At 40.2% G+C, this 25,813-nt stretch overlaps 1 protein-coding gene across 2 annotated transcripts in view; it reads left to right on the top strand.

The window, feature by feature from the left end:
* csmd2 (CUB and Sushi multiple domains 2) overlaps positions 1 to 25,813 on the top strand; it is a 1,704,811-nt gene that overhangs the window by 1,437,777 nt on the left and 241,221 nt on the right. For both annotated transcript variants that reach the window (XM_043717868.1, XM_043717867.1), the window contains 3 exons: positions 2,350 to 2,466; positions 3,013 to 3,126; positions 14,560 to 14,655. In XM_043717868.1, the coding sequence (XP_043573803.1) occupies positions 2,350 to 2,466; positions 3,013 to 3,126; positions 14,560 to 14,655 (327 nt within the window). The remainder of the gene's footprint in view (positions 1 to 2,349; positions 2,467 to 3,012; positions 3,127 to 14,559; positions 14,656 to 25,813) is intronic.

Genomic DNA, 25,813 nt, shown 5'->3' with positions numbered 1-25,813 from the left:
TTAATAGATGGAGCTGTAGGAAAAAGACAAAAAAGCATGGCGTAATTGATTAAGAAAAGACCAGTATTGTTTGTTCACACAGTTCTGCGTGCTGCTTGATCTACTTTAGCTGTTGCCAAATCTCCACAATAATCAAGAATCAGTAATCTTATGGAATATATCTTTTGCACTTGTTATCCAAGTTTCCATTCTGTGTTAATAAAACAAGATATGTTCTAAAATGGACAGGTAATCCACTATGCCAGATTTCCACTGATGTGAATGCAAAGAATTGTTGGTTTTATTTTGTGTGCATTGTTTCACAGGTTGTTACTACAGAAGAGAACAGGTTGGTAATGTTCAGCAATCGTGCCTCTTGATTCAGAAGTGTATGATGCATTCAAAAATTATTTAAAAAGAGCAATTGGTGAACAATGTTGATTAGCTGGAAGCCCCTTGCAAGCTTGAGAAAGAAACCCATGAGCAATGAACAAAGATTGTGCAATGCATCTATTATCACTGTCTTACATAAAAAATAATTATGAAAGTTCAAACAGTACCTACCAGAAAACCAATCAGTTACATCACTTATGGCATCTATTTATTACACTGTTATCAATGGCTACAGTATTTTCTGAGCTTTTTAATGATGACAATTTGCATATCGCATAATGGATGAACTCATATCCAAAAGCCTGTCACATTCCTACAGGTTACTCCTGTCAGGGTTTTAAGGCTAGAATTGAAATGCTTCCTCAAATTCCACTTTGGAAACTGGGATTATTGGGAAACTCTATTATCCCCCACCATCTCTGCTAGCCCCATCGCCTAATAAAGAGGCAAATCAACATGCATACTTTCCAGAGATTTCTCATTTTGCATTTTTATGTAACTGATTTGAATGATCTGGCATTTAGTTTTGCTCTGTTATTGGCTGAAGCATCTAACATTTATACAGTGTTTTTTCTCAATTTTTATTTCATATAAGTTGAGTTACCCTGTCACGAGGAATAGGGCATTTGTTAATACAACATATTTAGCTTGGATTTTGTAAGATGCTGCAAGATGCTCCAGTAATTAGAGAAGAATATCCTCTGGCACACTCCATGAAACACCACAGAAGAGCAGGCTATTATAGTGAGAGGTTTCTGAGTTGTGAATATAAATAGCATGAAAATAAAAATGAATATCACTTTCCATTAATTTTAACCTGTCATTTTACACTGATTTCTTACGTCAACTTGTTTATTAGGCACCAACATAATTGAAGTGGCTTCATGATCTAAATTTTAATCTGCCCATTCTGCCTGAATATGATGTTTGAAAGATAAGATCGGATGTTGTTATTATATTTATTAAGAAACATCATTGTTCTTTTAACCCTGGTTTCTTAACAAATAGTATGATGATCTGGATTAATTTAGAATTAATTTTGGCACTTAGTGAGTATTTGAAGCTAGAAATAATTATGATAATAGATAAATGTTTTAAAGCTTACATATGCCACTGTTCTGTCTCTGCTTTGTGCTGATTCATTTCAAAGTAAGCAGACTAATCCATAGGAACAAGGTCAGTTAATCTCTCCAACCTATTCATTGAGATCATAGCTAATCTCTGATCTAATTTTATATACATACATGGCCTCGTGTCCCTTAATATAGGAACCTTACGTTTAAAATTAACCATGGATCTAGTTTGCATCAATTACCAATTTCTATGAAACTCTTCATTTAAAAGCTTTAGAGTGATTGGACATGTGTCATGCTGCGACATATGCGAGAAATGTCAATTATTTGCCAAGCTATCAGGGAAAGCATGCAGGGATGAGTGAAAACTGTCAATTAGTAGTTGAGTTTTAGCCAGCGCATTTCATTTAAAAAAACTTGAGCTCAAATTAATACTTCTTTTCATCTTAATCAATGTGTGTGCATTGAAACCATTCATCAACTCTTCAAGCATTGCGATGTTTTGCTGAAACTCAAGGAGGAATATATGACAAGTGATGAAAAAAGTTGTGTGACAATATCTGGAAGTTATCATTCTCAGAAAAATCGGTGGCATTGGTTCTTGAGCTGCAAAACAGCAGGAGTTCCCTGGAAATAGGGCAGCCTGGGGAACATCACATGCCTTTGAAGCAGGAGCTCTCGGCAACTATATTGCTTTTTAGATCCATTACAAGTTGACATAATGAATTCCCACAGACTACCACATTTTGGATCAATTGTAGTTATGAATATTAGAATTATGAATTATGAGTTATGAATTCATAATGTCTGTCAGTCAAAGAGACAATCCATTGCCCCATGTTGGATAGTATAATTGTTGCATTTCATGTTATTTTTGTAATTGGTTTTCCTCTTTATTTTCCAGCACCATGTGGAGGTCAATACTCTGTATCAGAAGGTGTCATTTTGTCTCCAAACTACCCAAAGAACTACACTGGTGGACAGACATGTTTATATTCAATCATTGTGCCTAAGAACTATGGTATGGACCATTCTCATTGAAATAACCTTGCCTGAGCTAATTGATTCCTCATTAACTATCTAAAAGTACATTTCCATTGCATGGTTCCTGTTCCATATTCTACAAAGTTGGCCTGCTGACAGGATGCATTTTCACTACAGTGTTTCTGTTCTTGTCTGTAATTAAGCGACCATTTACATTTTCTCTTATCTTCTCATTTAACTGTTAAATTAGCTTTGGGTTCATAAAAAACTCATCAGTGGTGTGAGTCATGCTTTAACCTGTATTATTTGCGTCCTTTGAACTAACCACTTTCTCCTTTCCTTAGTCTTTGTACAGACACAGAAGTTATTAGAAAATTGTTGAGGATTGTTAATAAAATTAGTCTAGACTTTTGGTTTTGCATTTGTTGGCATGCCTTGTTCTAAATTAGTCTGATTGTAAACTAATACTGAGAGGTTTGCAAATGTCTCAGGTTATGAAATAGAACTGTGCTAATTAATATTTGCTTTATAATCTTGTAACCTCACTTTGATTAATTAGCGTGTTTTTCTTTTTCCTCGTCAGTGGTATTTGGCCAGTTTACATACTTCCAAACAGCACTGAATGATGTGGTGGAAGTGCACGATGGCCCAACCCAACATTCGCGACTCCTCAGCTCACTCTCTGGCTCCCACACAGGTATCCCCAAATTGCACGCAAACAAAGTAACTCTGGTAGAACAACAGTATACTATATTTCATTAAGTGAAATGTGTAAAGTGGCAAAAGATAGCAACTATTGCAGAGTTCTAACAAGCCCTGTGCAAAATATTGTACCCTTGCAGTTTCAATAACGTGGTGCAATGTGAATGAGAAATGTCATATCAGCACAGTGTGAGTGACCTGTGCAATATCTGTGCAGTGAGAGTGATTGTTACAATATCAGTGCAGTGGGAGTGATTACAAATCAAATGTTGTGATAGCAGATCAGTGCAATGTTAATAACATGGGTATAATCTCACTGCTGCATGAATGATGTTTCTTGGTGGCAAAGTTGGAGAAAAGCTCCATTAGTTTTCATCACTTGCTTATTTATGACAAACAGTAAATTAATTGATTTATAATTGATCCATAATTAGCATTTTCATGACAATATAAATTAGTAAAAGTCAGAGGTAAATTGAGTGTCTAGTTAACACACTTTTTTGTGTTTGCTGATACAGTTTAAGTTTCTGTAGTAGGAGACAGTATAAAGTGTGTGAAATCTGATCTATAAAACCACAAAGCTTCATGGATACAGTTATCTGAATGCTGGAACTCCTCTGCTAAGCTTGCTGGCGAGCATTTTCAGACTTGTTACTTTGTGACAGACCGCAGCACAACTGAAAGTTGAGAACAATCTGTGTATCAGTGTGCCATCCTCCAAAAGGACATTATCTTAATCATCATTGTGTCCAATAAGGAAGATTGCTGTCATTAGAGGAAATTGCCTGTGATCGAATTGAAGACATACTGTTAGAGTCCAAAGTGATGGTATGGGTGGTTGATTGAGGGCCAGTACTATATGTGCAGTTACTGGCAGCAGCAATGCGTGTTATGTGAGACAGTTTTCTGGATTGGTTTTGATACCATCCGCCTACAGAATTAAGTAAACCAATCTTTTAAAGTCTTTTTCAAGGAAAGGTTCCTGCCGATGGTGAACTTTCAGAGTCATGCATAGCTGCATACTCAACCTGAACACAGGTCAAGTTCTTAATAAAGTCTGTACCAAAATTGTCATGTGATAACGCAAAGCTAAAGAGGAATGTAAGCTGTGAAGAGAGTGCAAAGAGATACAGACAAATTAAGTCAGGCAGCACAGGAGGACCAATAGAATCTGATATCAGGAAGTATGAGCTAATCACATCAATGAGAAGAATAGAAAAACAGAATATCTTTTAAACAGTATGAAACTTCTACCAGTTGGAAGTTCTGACAGACCTAGATGTACTCGCCCAAAGGACATAAAATATTAGCATGCAGGAGTAGCAAATAATTAAGAAGGCAACTAGTTGACTATCATTGTAAGAAGATTGGATTACAACAATCCGAAGTCTCACTGCAATTGGACTTTGCTGAGACCAGCTGAGAGGACTGTCTATCTGGTCCAGTCTGCAAGCTGCGTGCAAAGCTGCAGCTTTTCAGTGCCAGTTACTGGCATATCCTGCAGTGTAAGTCTGTGCTTCCAGATTATCCTGCCAGTGAACAGTAGAAGTGCCAGAATGGTTATGATGGGTTGGAGCATGCTGGATGTCACTGTCACTGGAGGAGGAGTGCGTACAGATGGTGCCCCTTTGACATTCTCCTAGCTGCTGTTTAATCACAGAACTCATGCAAGTTGTTTGGAGCAATCTGCGAGATATTCATTCTAGTTTTCTTGTCAAGTTTTTCCAGCAGCTAGCTTGATTGGCAAGTCAGTAAGGTGGAAGGCTGAATATTAATAAGGAGTTGTGATGTTAACAAAGCATTTAACAAGCGCTACTCCCCATCAATTGGCATTTAACTGCTAATTCGCGTGAAGCTTGCCAAATAGTATGTGAAAAGCATAACAATTAGAGTAAGATAAACTTTACCTCAAGATGTGCCCTGCTGGACTCCTGTCCTAGTGCTGCTACACATCTCAACACAGCTCATATTGCTCAAAGCCTTCAAAAATCCATTCAAGCACACGCACAATAAAAGTACAAAGCTTTAAAAGATGGTCTTCTTCAGGACAACATGGATGAGAAAGGAATATGTGGTATCTTGGAGGTATAAGGTATCTGGTATAAGGTACCTGAGTCAGTTAGTAGTGATCAAGGTTGGTATTGGCTGTGAGTATTGCAGATGTGATTTATGTTTCTCCAATCGTGTTATCAGGAGTTACTTTGTCCTCTGGAGCAGGAACAAGGAAGGAACACATCAGATCTGCAGTTACAAATCTATCTGCAGTACTCTGACAAAGCACTTACCAATAATTGGACAAATTTGTATATTCTCATATCTGGGAATTGTTTCAATGTGGGATAATTGTAAGCAAGTCCTTCATTTCCAATATGTGAAATTTAAACAAGTATAAATTAAAAACAGGAAATATTACTTCACATCTTCACAATGACTGGTTCCAGTCTCCTTTGATGAAAGGGCTAGTTTCAGTTCAGACGATTTCATTCCACAGCTGTCAGGACATCCTTTAATTACTTGGCGTCCTACCTTACTTTTTCAGCCCATGCTGTCTCTTATTCTTTGTATTGAATGTCTCTGGTATTAAAATCAGGTGATGGAATTTGAAAATTTATATTGCTTAATTTCCAACCATCTTCCATGGCATTGATACAAATTATTGTTTGCAAGTTGGTACCTTTGTACCAAAGTTAGCGTTGTAATTCACTGTTCTCATTTGAGTACATGTGACAATAAAGTTAATTCATTCATTCAGTTCAGTTCTGGTAAATGGAATGCTTCCTCTTTGTTGATTGAAACTTGAAGCAATTTTGGCTCAGATATAAATGAGGTGGCTCAGAATAAAGCATGTTTGAATGATGGCATAAGGTACTGTAACCAAGCGTCAGTATCACACCATTACTAAAACAATCTGAGTATAACTAGTTCAAAATAGCCTCATTAGTTATGTTGTCAATTTGTATTGATTAATGGATTACTTTTTGAATATGTCCAACCCATATTCATTGGAACAGGTGTAAGAATACCAAAGCTCACCTCATGTAGATTAATTGTGGCTGTTAAAAGAAAAGAAATCTTATATAGGTTTATAAAATTATGAAGGGCCTATATAATGTGGATAGCCAAGTTTTTTTTTCTCCAGGGTAGCAAAGTCCAATATCAGAGGGCATAGGTTTAATGTGAGGGGAAAAGATTTAAAAGGATCTGAGGGGCAACATTTTCACATGTAGGGTGGTGTGTGAATGGAATGAGCTACTAGAAGAAGTGGAGGAGGCTGGTGCAATCACCACATTTAAAAGGCATCTGGATGAGTACATGAATAGCAAGAGTTTAGAGGGATATGACCAAATGCTAGCAAATGTGACTAGATCAGGTTAGGATATCTGGTTGGCATGGACGAGTTGGACCGAAGAATCTGTTTCTGCGCTGTATAATGCAATGACTCTAAAACTTTGATTCAAACAGTCTATGTGAAGTTCTTGTGTTGAAAAGGGAAGGTTTGTATAAATGTGCCATGATTAACCTTGACCAGTTTGCAGTCACCTTTTACAACTCAGGTGCATTATATAGTGAGATAAACAAAGGGGACGAGCTAGGGGAAGATTAAACACAAATTTATTGAACACTTTATCAAGGAAGAACAATATTTATCAGTGTCTACTGATGTGCTCTAATGAAAGCCTATTAAACTCTATTAATCTATTCAGTAAGTCTTGAAGTAAACATTGTCTCACCTACTCAAGCGATCTACCTCTGACACATGCTTCTGAGGATATACCCTATCCATAGGTGTCTACCAATGTATTTGAACTGTTTGTCTGAAAGGACTGGTTAATACCTGTTCATTAAGGTTGGGAAAGGCTTTTCCATGGTCTCTGAGGGTTGGCTGATGTTTCAGGATCTACAGGTGTCGATTTGGACTTCCCCTCTCATCGAGGGCTGGTTCTGGTCTTCAGCTTGTCTCACCGCAGTGGTGTCTGAGTCTGGTCATCCTGATGATGTTCATCATGATGTACAAGGAGCTGGAGATGCTGTGCAGCTCAGCTGCTGGTCAGAGGTGCTCCCTGGAGACACTGTTGAAGAAAGTTCAAAAGCAGAGAGAGCTGGGGTTCCAGATTTCCCCTTTTATCCCCTTCAATTCATCCTTCTCAAAGCTTCTGTGGCCTGTGTCCAATACTGGCATCAGGCTGGGGCAAGAAGATCTAATGAGGTGTCAGCTTTACATGTTTGGAGGTCGCAGAACATGTTTTTTAACCTTCAACTGTCAAATGCTGTCCTTGTCACATTGTGCCTCTGGCCTCCCACTGAGCTGGGTGCCACGCATCTGTGTAACATTCTCCTAACAAAGCAGGTTCACTGGAGTTAGAGACAATGGTTCATTCTGAAACACTGTGGCCATTTGCACCTGGCCAGGCAATTCCAGGCTTGTCTGGTTTGATGGGAGGTTGATCGTCCAAGACCTGGCGACATGAAAACTATCTGTTTCACCTCTGCAGTTGGCAAATTGCAGAGTCTGGCTCGGTTCAAACCTGCCTTCCACATTTTGAGTTATTTTGATTTATGCTCGTGAACAAAGTATCTGAATTTCTGTAAAAATCCTGGAGGTCATGCATCACCTAGAATAGAAATAGTTACATATTCAGTCAGATACATTTTGCATTATAGCTGCAAAATGTTTAATCACAAATCTTTCTTTATGAGTTATTCCATTTTTTAAGCAAACTCCCTCTGCTGGTACATGTATATATAGTAGCACAATTTTTAATATGCTATATCCATCCCTGAATCAAAATTATTCAAGAAAAAATGTGACAATATGTTTAATGTACTGTGTAATCCTGTCACTAAGAAGTGCTGGGATGTTTAATCCTGATATTCCCTTATTCATATTTTTATCCAGTTGGCTGTGTTGACCATGTTTTATAAGGCCCACCCAGCTGCCTTTTGTTGATATTTGTGTATATACCTACACCTCATGGCCTTGTCATAACAGCTATGCCAGCCAAGTTGAATTTATTTCATTCCCCTTGCCTACGTATCTCATATGCTCCCAATCACCATAAGGCTCTTTAAAGCCCCGATGCCAAACTCAGTGCCAACTCATATCATCCATCTGCCACCCTTTGGCTTCCCTCTTCGTTCCAATTCAGTTATTATTTGCCATGGGCATGAATCAGGAAGCATCCTGGTAGATAATTAAATTACCAGGCACTTGGTGGGACCATGATTGGAAAATAAAGTGACATCATTGATACAAAGCAAATATCTAAAACATTGAAATTGCCTCAAGTCATCTCTTATGTAAATAGCCATTTCATTCAAATGCTTAATATATCAACAAACATTTTCATTCATGAAGCTGTTGGAGCTGTTTCATCAATGGCCTCCACCTGTGAAACTGATAGCTTGGGATGTCAGTCATATAACACTATAAATTACAATGTAATCTGCATGATCAGGCACTCTTTTGACTCCACATGATTTTTGTCCAATTTCTTGACAATTTAATCCCAATTGGTTTATGAATTTGTTAGTACAAGCATGTTTTTTCACAATCACAAAGGTTATGGCACCCTCCATCAAAGAATATCTGACCTCTCCCAACCTTTCAACTCAGAACCACCCTCATGACCTGTCCTACCTGTCCATCTTCCTTCCCACTTAACCACTCCACCCTCCTCTCTGACCTATCACCTTTACCCCCATCTCCATCTACCTATCGCACTCACAGCTACCTTCACTCCCAGCCCTTCCCCCTCCCATTTATCTGTCCACTCCCTCAGCTCACAAACCTCATTCCTGATTTAGGGTTCTTGCCTGAAATGTTGATTTTGCTGCTCCTCAGATGCTGCCTGGCCTGCTGTGCTTTTCTAGCACCACATTCTCATCTCACCCAAACGGTGCCTTACTTTCATCAAGTGGACCAGAACCAAAGAGTTATCTTGCCACTCTAAATTGCAGAAATATAAAATATCCCTTCAACTCTCACCATTAATCCTCACCTTCATCCTCTCACTCTCACCATGCCCCACCCATAATTCTTCTGACCTCATTACCAACTTCTTACCTGTTTTGGCATACATCTCTTTCCCCCTTCAACTACCATGCCAAGTCATTTAGGATTCACAAGTCCCCATGTACCTTGGAAGCACAATGGAAAAATAAATCAAGTACCATCACTTAACATTTCTATATTACACACTGCACTGTATTAAGAAAAGTACTCTCATTCATGAATGCACATCTTGATACTTGTTGACACATTTAGACAGGTCAACATATGTTGACAGGTTTTGACAAGGTGGGTGGTTTCAAGGATTATATGTACACTTTATACACAATCTTCTTTTTGGGGAGAACCTGTGTCTTTGTCCAATTGATATGTGACCTCACCCCTCCCTTCCCCTAAATGATCACTGACTACTGCTCTCAAAATGTTCTGCGGTCACATCCACAGAGCTACCTCAGCTCTTCAAAGACCCTGGCCATCCAAAAGAAATGCATTGGAAATAGACCTGCTGTTAGCTGATCTAATTCCCACTCTTTAGGGTCCATGCATGAGGGACTCCAAAGGTTGATTTCAGTTGAAGCAACTGATCAATTTGTTGTCTTTGGAAGCTGTGTATGTATGAACTATGGACCGTCCTCAGTCCTGTCCCCACGAAAATGGGACATTCTGGGTTTGGGGGTGGGACTTAGGCATCCCAATGTCTTCCTGCATTTTGGTATGGAGGAGACACTTTCCACCAGGCTGAAAATCAGACTGTTGATTTTATGGCAAATTGTTGAGTCCTGATAGACAGCCATGAACCTCACGATTTCTGATCTTTAGTTCAAGCCATGATCCAAGATTAAATATCAATGTATTAAGCTGTAGCAGGCAAGTTCATGGCCCGGTTATTCAAATATTGGACCCAAATTCAACAGTGCAAATAAATAAGCAGTTTCAAACAAGTTCCGTTCTACAGACATCAATGCAATGCAGGCTAGCTCAACTGAATACATCTGTTCTTCTCCACATAAATGCTAACCTCGAAATAAAGCAATTCCAGTCCAACAATTTCTCGAAGGCTGATGCGATCCCAAAAAGCCAACAGCTTAAAAAAACTCTGAATATCAATCTATGCCATGTGAAGATAAGGAGTTGGAGAAGGTTTAGCAGGGTACCTACTTGCCAGAAGCTAAGCCGCAGATGCTTTTCACTCACTTTCTATTTTGCTATACAGAATTACTGTTTGCAGCAGTGATGATTCAAAAATATCTGAATAAGAATATAGGTGCCAAAAGCCTGTAATTTATTTTCCATTATCCTACCTCAGCTTCACAGAGCAGTTTGATTACCTGTTTTGAAGCATTATTGACATTTTAGAGAACAATTAGGTGTGCAAGTCGATGGGCTTGGCGTATTAGATGGTGTACTTAGCATAAAATGTGAAAAATGTTTAGCTCTGTCAAATTGATAACTCCCATCATACATTAATAACTCCAAATGCATTTGCAAAAACAGACTTGTCCTTCAAATGGATGAAAGAAATAAACAAATCATTCCATTAGCCTCAAAGGTCATTTCCATTGCAGTGCCAAAAACTAAGAGGTGAAAGAATCAGTGATCCTTTTCACACCAGGTCTGATTTCGCAGTAGCAGTTCACCAGTCAAGTCTACTAGTTTTACTTTGCTGTCCCCAGCATATTCTCTGTCTCTTAGAGAGTCAAAGATTAGTTATACTTGTAACTTGTTTGTGAATCAAGCAATCTGAGTCAAGTGAGTGACAGAAAATGAGAATAGATTGGATTTCCCAGCTGCCAATATTGCTTTCACAAGGAAATTGCCTGCATCAGGCAAGTTATTGACAGTGAGTGGGAGAAACAAAATGAGTGAAAGATTTGGGAAAAAAAATGATTGAAATGATACACATCAGAAACCAGAGTTGACTTTTTTCATTTTATGATCTTAATTGCCTTCAGACTACCAGAGGCATAACGCCAAGATGTAGTCAATAATAACACATCATGAATAAAGTGTTATCATTGCAGAAATGTTGCACCCTGCAGGATTACTGGGAGGACTGTTTCATGGGGCTGAAACTGCCCATAAATCGCTAAAATGTCAATTTCAGAGAATTTTGTGGAGTATATGTCTCTGTGAGCTCTAATGAGTTATCTCACACAATTATCCAGTGCTCACCTCATTTAAGAATGCAGTATGCCTCTACGACACCACTCCTGTGCTAACTTAGGCTCACCAGTAACAGAAGTGTTCACCACCACTGGTCTTTCCAGCACCATTTTGAAAGCCCAAGATGCACACTGCCAACTATGAATAGCTGTTCATAGTGGACGTCATTAGAGGGAAATTAAAAAGGAAAGCTTCTGAGGATGCACAGGTGACACATCTTTGGAAATAAAATATTGCATTTGTAAATATCTCAGAACTTTAAATCCTCATCTCTCTAATCAACTGTAATTGTAGCTACAACTGTAAGAATGAAGCCACAGACACTATCTCTCCTTAACCCTGTTACTGTTTCCCTAATGTCCATCATAGCATAACATCTTGGCATTGTTGATGGTGGGAAACTCAAGGGTTATGAAGTCCTCAAACAATTGTTAAAGTAAATGTCTACTGAACAGCAGGAAAAGTAAAGAATGAACAAATGAAAAAGCCGCATGTGGTTCTGGAACTAAATAGGGGTTGCTTATCTTTCGAGCAACAGCAGATTTACATTCAATGAATGATGACTTTACCCAACTCAATCTGGTGTCAGTGAAAGCAGGTGTCAGTGATGTCCTGTCTAGCTTGTGCTCGAAGCTATTCCACTCTATCGTGGTGAAGGTAATGTTCCTCCTGTTGTCTCCATTTCCTCCTTCTAAGATTGCTGCTGCTTAGCCAGCTCTTCGTCAATCACATCCCCACTTAGCCTTCTCCAGTTATGCAAAGCACAGCATACTACCATAAGACCATCAGATATAGGAACAGAATTAGGCCATTCAGCCCATTGAATCTGCTCCATCGTTCATTCATAGCTGATGTATTTCTTAACCCCATTTTCTGCCTTCTCCCCTTACGCCTTAAACCACTTACCAATCAATAACCAATCCACCTCTGTCTTAAATACACTCAATGACATATCCTCTACAGTACCCTGTAGCAACGAGTTCTACAGATTACAGTAAACATCCTCAAGCTGAAGAAATTCTTCATCATCTCTAAACAGTTGGAGTCCCTTCACTCTGAGGCAGTGCCCTCAGGTCCTCATCTCTCCTATTACAAACCTTTCATTCCCAGGATCTTTCCTGTGTACCTGCTCTGGACCCCCTTCAAACCAACACATCCTTCCTTAGAAACAGGACCTAAAACTGCTCACAATATTCCAAATGTGGTTTGAACAGAGCCTTATGCAGTCTTGGCAGTTCATCTCTGTTCTTATATTCCAGGCCTCCAGGGAAAGTTGGCATTGCATTTGTCTTCCTAACTGCCATCTGAACTGATTTTAAGAAAATCCTGAACTAGGACTCCTAAAATCCTTTGTGTTTCATATTTCTAAAGCCTGCCCCATTTAGAAAATTGTCTATGCTTCTGTTATTCCTACTGAAGTGCAAAACCTCACATTTTGCCACATTGTACTCCATGTGCCCACTCTCCTAGCATTGCAAGTCCTTCTGCAGCCTCCCTGGTTCCTCAACAGTACGTGGCCCTTTGCCTATCTTTGCATTGTCTGCAAGCTTAGCAACAATGCCCTCAGTTCATTTGTCCAGATTATTAATGTATAAAGTGGACAGCTATGGTCCCAACATGGACCCCTGCAGAACTTCCCTTATCACCAGCTGCATCCTGAAAAAGGCCCCCTTATCCCTACTCTCTGCCATCTGTCCGTCAGTCAATCCTCTATCCATCCCCTACCATCATGAGTTCTTATGTTATTTAGCACCATCCTGTGTGGCACTTTGTCAAGGACCTTCTGGAAATTCAAATAGATCATGACCAATGACTTTCCTTTGTCTCACTTGCTTATTACCTCCTCAAAGAATTCTAACGAATTTGTGAGGCATGACCTTCCCTTGACAAAGCTGTGCAGACTCAGCCCTATTTTATCATGCACTTCCAAATACTCTGTAATCTCATAGAGTCATGCAGTCATACAGCATGCAAACAGACTTTTCAGTCCAACTGGTCCATGCTGAACACAATCCCAAACTAAACTATTCCCATCTACTGCTCCTGGCCCATATCACTCGAAATCTTTCCTATTCATGTACTTATCCAAATGTCATTTAAATATTGTAATTGTACCCACGTCCACCACAATGACCAAGCTCACGCTAATGGGCCTACAGTTTCTGCTTTCTGCCTCTATCCCTTTTTAAACAGGGATGTTCTTTTAGCCATTTCCTTTAGAAATAGACAAAGTCTTTTCCTTTGGGTCAGGGAGTCCAGAACTAGAGGGTATAGGTTTAGGGTGAGAGAGGAAAGATATAAAAGAAACCTAAGGGGCAACTTTTTTGCACAGAAGGTGGTACATGTATGGAATGAGCTGCCAGAGGAAGTGGTGGAGGCTGGTACAATTGCAACATTTAAGAGGTATTTGGATGGGTGTATGAATAAGAAGGGTTTGGAGGGATATGGGCTGGGTGCTGGCAGGTGGGACTAGATTGGGTTGGGATATCTGGTCGGCATGGGCAGGTTGGACCAAAGGGTCTGTTTCCGTGCTGTACATCTCTATGACTCTATGAGTTTATGACTCCGGTGTTTCCTGAAAGATCACCACTAATGCTTCCTCTGCTGATATTATGTGGCACAGAGTGCCTGAACTGTACTACAAGGACCCTTCAGACCAATCCAAGCTTCAGAATCTCATTCTCAGGATTTCTATTGTCTGTTCCACAGTGGTGCTGGGAAAAGAATAGATTCAATATCTCCTGAATATCAAACTCAATTTCTGTGATACAATCCTAACTAGCAGCTGACATATATAATTTCACAAACACCAAATGATCCTATTCCCTCATTGAATGGTGTATGCTCAAAACTTATGGTAGGAAACTGAAAACATGTTCAGTTGGAAATGTAGGTTGCATTTTTCTGATGGTTTTCATCTGTGTTGCTTGATTTGTTTGGATGAACAAGTGAATCTGTGGTTTGGAAATTGAAAATAGAATTATGACTGTGCTTTATTGGCTTTTTTCTGTACAAAACATTGCTGATTTGAAAACGTGAAATAAAATTCCAGACCCATTGAGAATTGGGGTCTATTTTTCCAATTGGCCTTTACCGACTCCCCAAGCAAATGTTCACAAAAAAAGGATAAAAACTGCAGGGAACTGGAAGGTTTTTCAGTTCATTGCTTGCTACTTGCTGGTTTGAGTCACTCACTTATGTTTCCTACTGTGTTGATCTTTGTACTCTTTCAAATTCTTTCCTCCTTTGTTGCAGGGGAATCTTTGCCACTGGCCACCTCCAATCAAGTTTTAATGAAGTTCAGTGCCAAGAGTCACGCAACAGCCAAAGGCTTTCACTTTGTCTATCAAGGTAAGTTTTCTGATCTCATTGCAGAAGCATCTTGTTCAATTTTTTTTATTTAAAGGGTAGTTACTGTGATACGAAAACTTTTCTTTGTGAAAAACATGCCTACAAAAGGGCCAGCAGTTCTGGAAAGATTATTAGTCTGTGAATTTATTGGGGAGAAAGTGAGGTCTGCAGATGCTGGAGATCAAAGTTGAAACTTTATTGCTGGAACAGCACAGCAGGTCAGGCAGCATCCAGGGAACAGGAGATTCGACGTTTCGGGCACAGGCCCTTCTTCAGGAATTTATTGAAAGTGATGGCCTTATTACCTAATATCTTTTAAAATTAGATTTAATATTATCCAATGTTTTATAGACTGTTTTGATTTTGGTATTAAGTTTCTATTCCATCTCTGATTCATAATTATAGAGTCATAGCATCATACAGGGCAGAAACAGCCCCCTTGGTCCAACCAGTCCATGCCGAACATAAACCCAAACTAAACTAGTCCCACCTGACTGCTCCTGACTCATGTCCTTCCAAATCTTTCTTATCCATGTAATTATCCAAATAAATTTTAAATGTTGGAATTGTACCCACATCCATCACTTCCTCAGGACGTTCATTCCACATGGGAACCACCCTCTGTTTAAACATTTGCCCGTCATAAATGATTTAAAATCTTTCTCCTCTTTTTAAGTATCTGAGAATCTTTCCAATTGTTGACCATAAGGATTCATATATTTCTTTTGAAGTATTTCATGGATCAAGCAACATGTTCTCCACCATGAACTTATCAGTAAATCTAAAGTGTGTGTGTGTATGTACGTACAGAGATGAGAGGAGGACATCATGTATTCATTTAATTCTCCTGAGAAAGTAGCAGTGACCCTCTACATTAATCTACTGCAGTTCAGGTGGGGATGGCATTCCGACAATTGTGTTCAATTCACAATTTCAGGATCTTGACCCAACAACAATGGAGTAATGACAGTACCAGTGCATATCAGAATAGGTTATAACTTGACTCTGAAGGGTATAATATCCCTATAATTTTGCTATTTTCCTCTAGAGTATTTGAGGTCATGGCGCTGTTAGTGCAGCGGAAGTCAGTTTTGTGAGATGCTGAAACATCTCACATCCACAGTTTCTTTGTAGTGGAGAGAGTGGATACTGAGTTCAGTGAAGATGCAACCAATCAAATGATTGACTGTATCATGCTTGGTGTCCACATTCTTCAGTGGAATTGTCACATTATTCTTCCCGGTGATTTTCACATGTGAGATGTCTCCATGATACACAGCTAAACTTTGACAGCTGACACACATAAAGAATATGAAGACTTTCTCAGTCAGCTCAGGTCTTATTCCAGCCTGACATCTGTGCTTGCTGTGGCCCATCTGCTGTGGGTTGGCCTACCATGCCCTTAGGGAGAGAATTCTAGAATTTTGACCCAGTGACAGTCATCTGTTTCCAGGATGGTGAGTGACTTGAATGGAAACTTGTAGGTGGTGGTGTTCCCATGTATCTGCTGCTCTTCTTTGAGCTGAAATAGTCATGGGTTTGGATGGTGTTGCCCCAGGTTATTTGGTAAATTTCTACAGTGCATCTTGTAGATAGTACATATTGCTGCTACTAAGTGTCAGTGGTGGAGGGAATGCATTCTTGTGGATGTAGTGCCTATTAAGCTGGCTGCTTTGTCCTGGATGGTGTCAAGCTCCTCGAAGCTGCAGTCATCCAGGCCAGTGGGGAATATTCCATCACTCTTCTGACCTGTGCTTAATAGATTCTGGACAGGCTTTGGGGAGTCAGGAGGTGAATTATTTGTTGTGGTATTCCTAGTCTCTGACTTGCTCTTGTAGTCCTGTGTTTGGGTGGTGGGTCCAGTTGCGTTTCTGGTTAATGGTAACCACAATGATGTTGATAGTGGGGGATTCAGCGATGGTAACACCATTGAATGTCAAGGGACGGTGGTTAGACTGTCTCTTATTGGTGATAGTCATAGCCTGGAATTTGTGTTGCATGAATGTTACTTGTCGTTTGTCAATCCAAGCCTGAATATTGCCCAGAGCTTGTTGCATTTGAACATGGATTGCTTCCGTTTTTGATGAGTCATGAATGGTTCTGAGCATTATACAATCATCAGCAAACATCCCAACTTATGACCATATGATGGAGGGAAGATCATTGGAAAAGCAGGTAAATATGCTTGATCCTAGGATGCTAACCTGAGGATATCCTGCAGAGATGTTCTGGAGCTGAGATGACTGACCTCCAACAACCCAACCATCATCCTATGTGCCAGCTATGTCTCTAACCAGTGGAGAATTTTCCCTGATGCCCATTGATTCCAGTTTCACCATGGTTCCTTGATGCCGCACTCGATCAAATGCAGCCTTGATGTCAAGGGCTGTTACTCTCACCTTACCTCTGGAATTTAGCCTTTTTATCTATGTTTGAACCAAGGCCATGATGAGGTCAGGAACTGAGTGGTCCTGCCAAAACCCAAATGAGAAATCAGTGAGCTGCTTGATAGCTCTACTAATGACACCTTCTATCACTCTATTGATGATCAAGATAAACTGATAGCTACTTTGGATTTGTCCTTTTTTTTAGGTATAGGGCATACCTGGGTACTTTTCCACATCATTGGGTAGATGCCAGAGTTATAACTGTACTGGAACAGTTTGGCTAGGTGAGCGGCAAGTTCTGGAGCACAAGTCTTCAGTACAATTGCTAGAATGTTGTCAAGGCCCAAAACCTTTGCAGTCTCCAGTGTCTCCAAATGTTTCTTGAGATGACATGGAGTGAATTGAATTGGCTGAAGACTGGTATCTGTAATGCTGGGGACCACTGGCGGAGGCTGCAATCGACACACCCCCTCTCCCCAAACCTTTTATGGGCTCATTGTCTATATGTGTGTGTATTTGATGTCATGTTTTATCAGTTTTGGTGTACATTGGTAATACAACTTCACTTTCCTTCACCTAAAAAAACCTTGAATTAGCTTTTTTTTTCTGATCTGGTTGACTGACTTTAAGTTTGATTGCTACATTTGATAAAAGGAGAAAAGAAAAACATTACTGTGACTGATCAAGGTGGGGCCTTAAAAGAAGGGGATTCTGGATTAGTGGTGCTGGAAGAGCACAGCAGTTCAGGCAGCATCCAAGGAGCAGCGAAACTGACGTTTCGGGCAAAAGCCCTTCGTCAGGAATAAGGGCTTTTGCCCTCAACGTCGATTTCGCTGCTCCTTGGATGCTGTCAGAACTGCTGTGCTCTTCCAGCACCACTAATCCAGAATCTGGTTTCCAGCATCTGCAGGCATTGTTTTTACCACCTTAAAAGAAGGGGAGCCTTGCTCACCTGGCCATGACACGTTAACGTGAGACAAATGGATAGTTAAGAAGGGAGCTCGGTGAGCTCACTCAGCTGATGGAGAAAAATACCAACAGCGTCAGTTAATTCCTTCACTGGCTGAGGCTACATTGAAGGACTCCCCTTGTCAACCTTTACCATTGCAAGAGCAGCTCGATGGTCCAGTAAGAATGTGGTGACTTTACCTTTTATGTACAGTTTAGTGACCTGAAAATCATATCCAAATGTGCTGCACTGGATCTGGATGCTAATCAGATGGAAGTTGGGAACATTGGTAATTTCCCAGTAAAGTCCAGGATAGTATTTCAATGGAAGAATACAGACATTCATTTGCAACGTGAAGCTTGATATGGGATGACCATTTGCCTATTATTGTTAAGTTATTCTGTTGCCATTTCAACTAATGATGCTGGTAACTAAATTGGTAAGAAAATATCGGAAGAACTCAACAGGTCCAATGGCATCTACAGAGAGAGAAACAAAATTAAAAAAACCACAACTTGCACCAGAATGGGGAACAATTCAAGATGTGATGGCTTTTAAGCAAGTGCAGAGGCAGGAAAAGGGAAAAGTGTTGAAGAAAAATGGGGAGTTGTGTGATAGGGTGGAAGCTAGGAGCAGATACTTGATGGCAAAAGGCAAGAAGGGATTGGGATGAAACAAATAAACAGAAAATATATCGAGGACCTTGTTGTAGGATACCTTTAAGGGATGAATCTTAAACCAATATGTATCACCAGACAGAATGTAACCTCTATACTCAGACAGTCATCAGGCACATGCTAAGAACAGCCTACAAGACCAGACATATTAATTCAGTTTTCAGATAATGTTATGGTTACTTACATCACTTCAAATAAAATTCCTGGCTAACTTGAATTACCAAGCACTTATGTGATTGGTGTGCTTATGCAAGATAGAAAGAAATGACAAAGACAGGCTGGGAAGAAGAAGGCAATCGAGGCTGATTGAGTTATGAAGCTGGAAATTGCAGATTGATGGCCAGAGATTGTAAAATTGGTTCAAAGGAAAGTTTTGAGGACCTGTATCTGAATTATAACAAAAGGGATGGATTGTCATCAAAGATAAAGATAATATAAATGTTCTGATGGGCATTACAGGGTCAAAGTTGAAAGTTGACAGTACTGAAACCTGAGTGCTGAAAGGTATTTGCCATATGGTATCACTGCCACAGAAAAGAGAAGGGGTAGCTCTGTTAAATTAGGATGGGGTAAATTCAGTTGTGAAAGATCAAAATGCAGAATCAGTCTGAATTGAGATAAGTAATAGTCAAGATAAGATGCCTTCTGTGGGATATATGAGAATAGAAGAAATAAGAGCAAGAGTAGGCCTTTTGACCCCTGAAGCCTGACTTCATACTCAAGAAGATCATGGCTGACCTGCTCCAGGCCTCAATTCCTCTTTTTGTGCCAGCTTAACATTACCGTCAACTTCGCTATCACAGAGTCATAGAGATGTACAGCACGGAAACAAACTCTTTGATCCAACAGGTTCATGCTGACCAGATATCCCAACCCAATCTAGTCCCACCTGCCAGCATCTGGCCCATATCCCTCCAAACCCTTCCTATTCATATACTCATCCAGATATCTTTTAAATGTTTCAATTTTACCAGCCTCCACCACTTCCTCTGGCAGCTGATTCCATACATGTACCACCTTCTGTGTGAAAAAGTTGCCACTTAGGTCCTTTTTATATCTTTCCCCTCTCACCCTAAACCTATGCCTTCTAGCTCTGGACTCCCCGACCCAAGGGAAAAGACTTCACCTATTTATCCGATCCATGCCCCTCATGATTTTATAAACATCTATAAGATCACTGCTCAGCTTCCGATGCTCCAGGGAAAACAGCCCCAGCCTATTTAACGTCTCCTGATACCTCAAATTCTCCAACCCTGGCAACATCCTTGTAAATCTTTTTTGAACCCTTTCAAGTTTCACAACATCTTTCCGATGGGAAGAAGACCAGAATTGCACACAATATTGCAGAAGTGGCCTAACCAATGTCCTGTACAGCCGCAACATGACCTCCCAACTCCTGTACTCAATACTCTGACCAATAAAGGAAAACATACCAAATGCCTTCTTCACTATCCTATCTACCTGCGACTCTACTTTCAAGGAGCTATGAACCTGCACTCCAAGGTCTCTTTGTTCAGCAACACTCCCTAGGCCTTACCATTAAGTGTGTAAGTCCTGCTAAGGTGTGCTTTCCCAAAATGCAGCACCTCGCATTTATCTAAATTAAACTCCATATGCCACTCTTCAGTCCATTGGCCCATCTGATCTGTAATCTGAGGTATCCTTCTTCGCTGCCCACTACACCTCCAATTTTGGTGTCATCTGCAAGCTTACTAAGTATACCTCCTATATTCACATCCAAATCATTTATATAAATGATGAAAAGTAGTGGAACCAGCACCGATCCTTGTGGCACTCCACTGGTCACAGGTCTCCAGTCTGACAAACAACCCTCCACCACCATTCTCTGTCTTCTACCTTTGAGCTAGTTCTGTATCCACATGGCTAGTTCTCCCTGTATTCCATGAGATCTAACCTTGCTAACCAGCCTCCCATGGGGAACCTTATCAAATTTCTTACTGAAGGCGATATAGATCATATCTATTACTCTGCCCTCATCAATCCTCTTTGTTACTTTTTCAAAAAAACTCAATCAATTTTGTGAGACAAGATTTCCCACGCACAAAGCCATGTTGACTATCCTAATCAGTCCTTGCTTTTCCAAATACATGTACATCCTGTCCCTCAGGATTCCCTCCAAAAACTTGCCCACCGACATCAGGCTCACTGGTCTATAGTTCCCTGGCTTGTCCTTACCGCCTTTCTTAACTAGTGACACCACATTAGCCAACCTCCAAACTTTTGGCACTTCATCTAACTATTGATGATACAAATATCTCAGCAAGGGGCCCAGCAATCACTTCCCTAGCATCCTACAGAGTTCTAGGGTACACCTGATCAGGTCCTGGGGATTTATCCACTTTTATGCATTTCAAGACATCCAGCACTTCCTTCTCTGAAATATGGGCATTTTTCAAGACATCATCATCTATTTCCTGACATTCTATGTCTTCCATGTCCTTTTCCACAGTAAACACTGATGTAAAATACTTGTTTAGTATCTCCCCATCTCCTGCGGCTCCACACAAAGGCCGCCTTGCTGATCTTTGAGGGCCCTATTGTCTCCCTAGTTACCCTTTTGTCCTTAATGTATTTGTAAAATCCCTTTGGATTCTGCTTAACTCTATTTGCCAAAACTGTCTCATGTCCCCTTTTTGTCCTGATTTCCCTCATAAGTATGCTCCGACTGCCTTTATACTCTAAGGGTTCACTCGAACTATCCTGTCTATACCTGACATATACCTTCTTTTTCTTCACCAAACCCTGAATTTCTTTAGTCATCCAGCATTCTCTATACTTACCAGTCTTTCCTTTCACCCTAACTGGAATATACTGTCTGAGGACTCTCGTTATCTCATTTCTGAAGGCTTCCAATTTTCCAGCCGTCCCTTTACCTGCGAACATCTGCCCCAAATCTGCTTTTGCAAGTTCTTGCCTTTCTCCAATTTAGAATTTCAACTTTTAGATCTGGCCTATGTTTTTCCATCACTACTTTAAAACTAATAGAATTATGGTCGCTGGCCCCAAAGTTCTCTCCCACTGACACCTGAGTCACCTGCCCTGCCATATTTCCCAAGAGTAGGTCAAGTTTTGCACCTTCTCTAGTAGGTACACCCACATGCTGAATCAGATAATTTTCTTGTACACTATGAACAAATTCCTCTCCATCTAAATCCTTAACACTATGACAGTCCCTGTCTATGTTTGGAAAGTTAAAATCCCCTACCAAAACCACCCTGTTTTTCTTACAGATAACTGAGATCTCCTTCCAAGTTTGTTTCTCAATTTCCTTCTGACTATTAGGGGGTCTGTAATACAATCCCAATAATGTGATCATTCCTTTCTTATTTCTCAGTTCCACCCAAATAACTTTCCTGGATGTATTTCGAGGAATATCCTCCCTCTGTACAGCTGCAATGCTATCCCTTATCAAAAACACCAGTCCCCCTCCTCTCTTGCCTCCCTTTCTGTCTTTTCTATATTGCTTATAAGTTATTAGTCCAAACCATCCCTGAGCCACGTTTCTGTAATTGCTAAGATATCCAAGTCCCATGTTCCTGACCATGGCCCAAGTTCATCTGCCTTCCCTGTTAGGCCTCTTGCATTGAAATAAATGGAGTTTAATTTATTAGTCCCACCTTGTTCTCTGCTTTGTCCCTGTTTAAATCCTCCCAAGCAGCTCTAGCAAATCTCCCTGCCAGTATATTAGTCCCCTTCCAGTTCAGGTGCAATCTATCCTCCTTGTACAGGTCACATCTACCCCAGAAGAAATTTCAATGATCCAAAAATGTGAATCCTTCTCCCATACACAAGCTCCTCAGCCATGTATTCATCTGCTCTATCCTCCTATTCCTGCCCTCACTTGCTCATAGTACCAGGAGGAAATCCAGATATTACTACTCTTGAGGGCCTCTGCCTAACTCTCTGTATTATCCCTTCAGAATCTCATCCTTTTCCCTTCCTATGTTATTGGTTCCAAAGCGTACAATGATCTCCCCTGGGCCCTCTTCCCTTTGAGAACATTCTGCACCCTCTCTGAGACATCCTTGATCCCGGCACCAGGGAAGTAACACACCATTCTGATTTTTCCCTGCTGGCCACAGAAAAGTCGATCTATATCTTGCACTAGAGAGACCCCTAACATAGTCGATCTCTTGGAACCCGACGTATTCCTCATTAGAGCCAGTCGCAATCCCAGAAACTTGGCTGTTCTTAATTCCCCTCAGAATCCATCACACCCTACATTTTCCAAAACAGCATACTTATTTGAAATGGGGATAGCCACAGAAGACTCCTGCACTACCTGCCTACTTTTCTTACCTTTCCTGGAGTTAACCCATCTATGTGACTGTATCTGTGACTTTTCTCCCTTCCTATAACTGCCATCTATCACACCCCTTGCTCTTGCAAATTTGTCATTGCCTCTAACTGTTGCTCCAACTGATCTATTCAATATGATAGGATTTGCAGCCAATGACATTTATTGCAGACATAATTTTCAGTAAAACATAAACCCTCCCGAAACTCTCACATCCAACAAGAAGAGCAAAATACTCTTCTAAGGGCCATTTTTGCTTCTTCCAATCTACAGTCCCAGAAAAAATACTATCTTATTCCTCTGCAAAACAAGGCTGCAGGCTAACTAAATACTTATGGCTTTTTAAAAACAGTTTCATCAAGAGACATTTATTCAAATGAAACATATAATCAAGAAAGAACCCATTCTATTCACTATTATAGATTTACAGCAAGACTACCCTTATCTGTTGCTGTGCTGTGACCTATCCCAAACAGGTTCCTACAAGATCAGTTGTGAATTTCACTGTTTGTTAATTTTCCAAGATGCACTCCGATGTCCAGCGATACATGAATTCAAACAGCAAAGGCAGTAACTGCGCAGGTTCACTGCTGTGTCAGTTAGCAATGTGGGTTTCTTTCTCTCTCTCTCTCTCTCTCTCTCTCTCTCCTGCACTGACCTGACCATGTGCTACCTTTGTCTATCCTTCTCCCTTTTAAAAGTGCTGTTGTTTTGACTATTTCATCAATCAAAGATCTCTCCACCTCCCCTTTTTACATACTTTCTTCAGTCTAGGTTTAAGATTAGTGATCTGGAATAGTTTTATAGGTGCCCTAATGTTGCTACACTGTAGGACAAGATGTACAGTGAGTGATAAATGGGACATTGAAAAGATGTCTCACGATAATCATGAGTGACTTTCATCTATATGTAGATTGGGAGGATCAGATTGACAAAAGGATCCTGAAAAATGAATTCATATATGTCTGTGGGGCAATTTTTCTCCAGCAGAATGATCTCAAGCCAAATAAGCAGCAGACTCTCCTCAACTTGGTCATGTACAATGAGACAGGATCAAACAATAACCTCATGGTAAAGAACTCTGGAGGTGACAGTGATCATCATGTGATAGGATTTCATATCCAGTTAGAATGGGAGAAGCATGGGACCCTGGCTAATGTTTTCCCTTTAAATAAAGGTAATTGAGAGTAAGAAGGCAGATCTTGCTACTGTGTACTGGGAAAGCAGTTTAAAAGGTAGGTCAGTCAAATTGTGCTGACAGATTTTTCAGTAGATATGTAATAACTCTCAGCAAAGCTATATCCCAGTGAGAAAGGGAGGTTGTTTGAGAAGGAGGTATCATCTATGCCGAAATGTGAATAATTTTAAATGGAAAGAGACACAGTACAAATCTGCAAAGATTATGTTTTGGTTTCAGGGTTTGGAACCAGAAAAGAATGACTCAAAAATGAATAAAGATGCAGAAAGCAGAGTATGAGAAAAGCAAATAATACGAGTTTCAACAAGCATTTGAAAAGGAAAAGAGTAAATGAACTTAATGTGCGTCCTCTCGAGTGTCAATTTGAGAAATTGATCATGGTAAAGGAGACTGGGTCTGTTATCACAGAAAGCTTCCCTGTCATAATTGCAAATCAAGAGGTGAAGTGGGGGCAGGAATTTAAATGAACCACCACCATCAGAGTCAAGGTCCTCAGAAAATTCTTAGACCTTAAAGCTCAAATTCCCAGATGGGCTGCATCTTTATGTTTGAAAAGAAATAGGAACATAGATCATAGGTGGGCCCACACTTCTTGAGATTTGGAATGGTCTCAGCAAATTGTAAAATAGTCAATGTCATACATTTATCCAAGAAGGGAGAGATGCAGAAAGCAGGAAACTGTGAGCCAGTTGGCCTGACATCTGTCATAGGGAAGATGATAGAATCCATTTCTAAGGAGCTTGTGGCAGGAGACAATGAGATCAGGCAGAGCCAACTTAGGTTCACGAAAATAAAATAATGTTTAACTTATCTAATAGAGTCTTTTGATCAAGTAATATTGATGGTTCCTCGAGTGGAATGGGAACATGTGGTGTGTTTTGATTTACAAAAGTTATTGATCAAGTACCACATCAAAGATTGTTGTGTAAGATGCTGATCATAGTATAATGATAAAGGTAGTTAACAGCGAGCAAAGGGGAGGGATAATTGGGTCTTTTTCAGGTTAGCAAGCTGTAAAAAGTAAAGTGCCACAAAGATCAGCGTTCAGGTCTCAACTACACGTAATCTATCTCAATGATTTTAATGGTCCATTGAATGTATGGTAATTGAATTTGCTGTTGATACCAGGTCAGGTGAAAAAGTAAGATGTTTAAGTGGAAGTAGAGAATCTGCAAAAGCATAAAGAATGGGGAAGTCAGTGGGGGGGAATTTGGCAGATAGAGTATAAAGTGGGTAGATATGAACTTGTATATTTTTACAGGAAGAACAGAAAAAAAAAGTATATTATTTAGATAGAATGAGATTGCAAGATTTGGTAGTGCAAAAGGATCTGGAGATCTTGGCTCATGAATCATAAAAAGTGGAACCTCGATTATCCGAACGTGATGGGCGGGCACTATTTTGTTCGGATAATCAATTATTTGGTTAATCGATTAACTGCCTTTCCTCTGGGGCTCGGAGTTTTTAAAGTCTGCTCCTCATTCAGGAGATTGCAGCAGCACACAGCATGTAAGACCCCGCCCCCAACCCTGCACCAAACACCCCCCCACCCCCAAACCCATGCAACACCTCCCCCATCCCCAACACTTCCCCCCACCTTCAACCCTGTGCAACACCGCCCCATGCCCC

Source organism: Chiloscyllium plagiosum, chromosome 27, assembly GCF_004010195.1.
Source record: "Chiloscyllium plagiosum isolate BGI_BamShark_2017 chromosome 27, ASM401019v2, whole genome shotgun sequence".
NCBI lineage: Eukaryota > Metazoa > Chordata > Chondrichthyes > Orectolobiformes > Hemiscylliidae > Chiloscyllium > Chiloscyllium plagiosum.
This window is presented reverse-complemented; position numbering and strand designations above follow the sequence as displayed.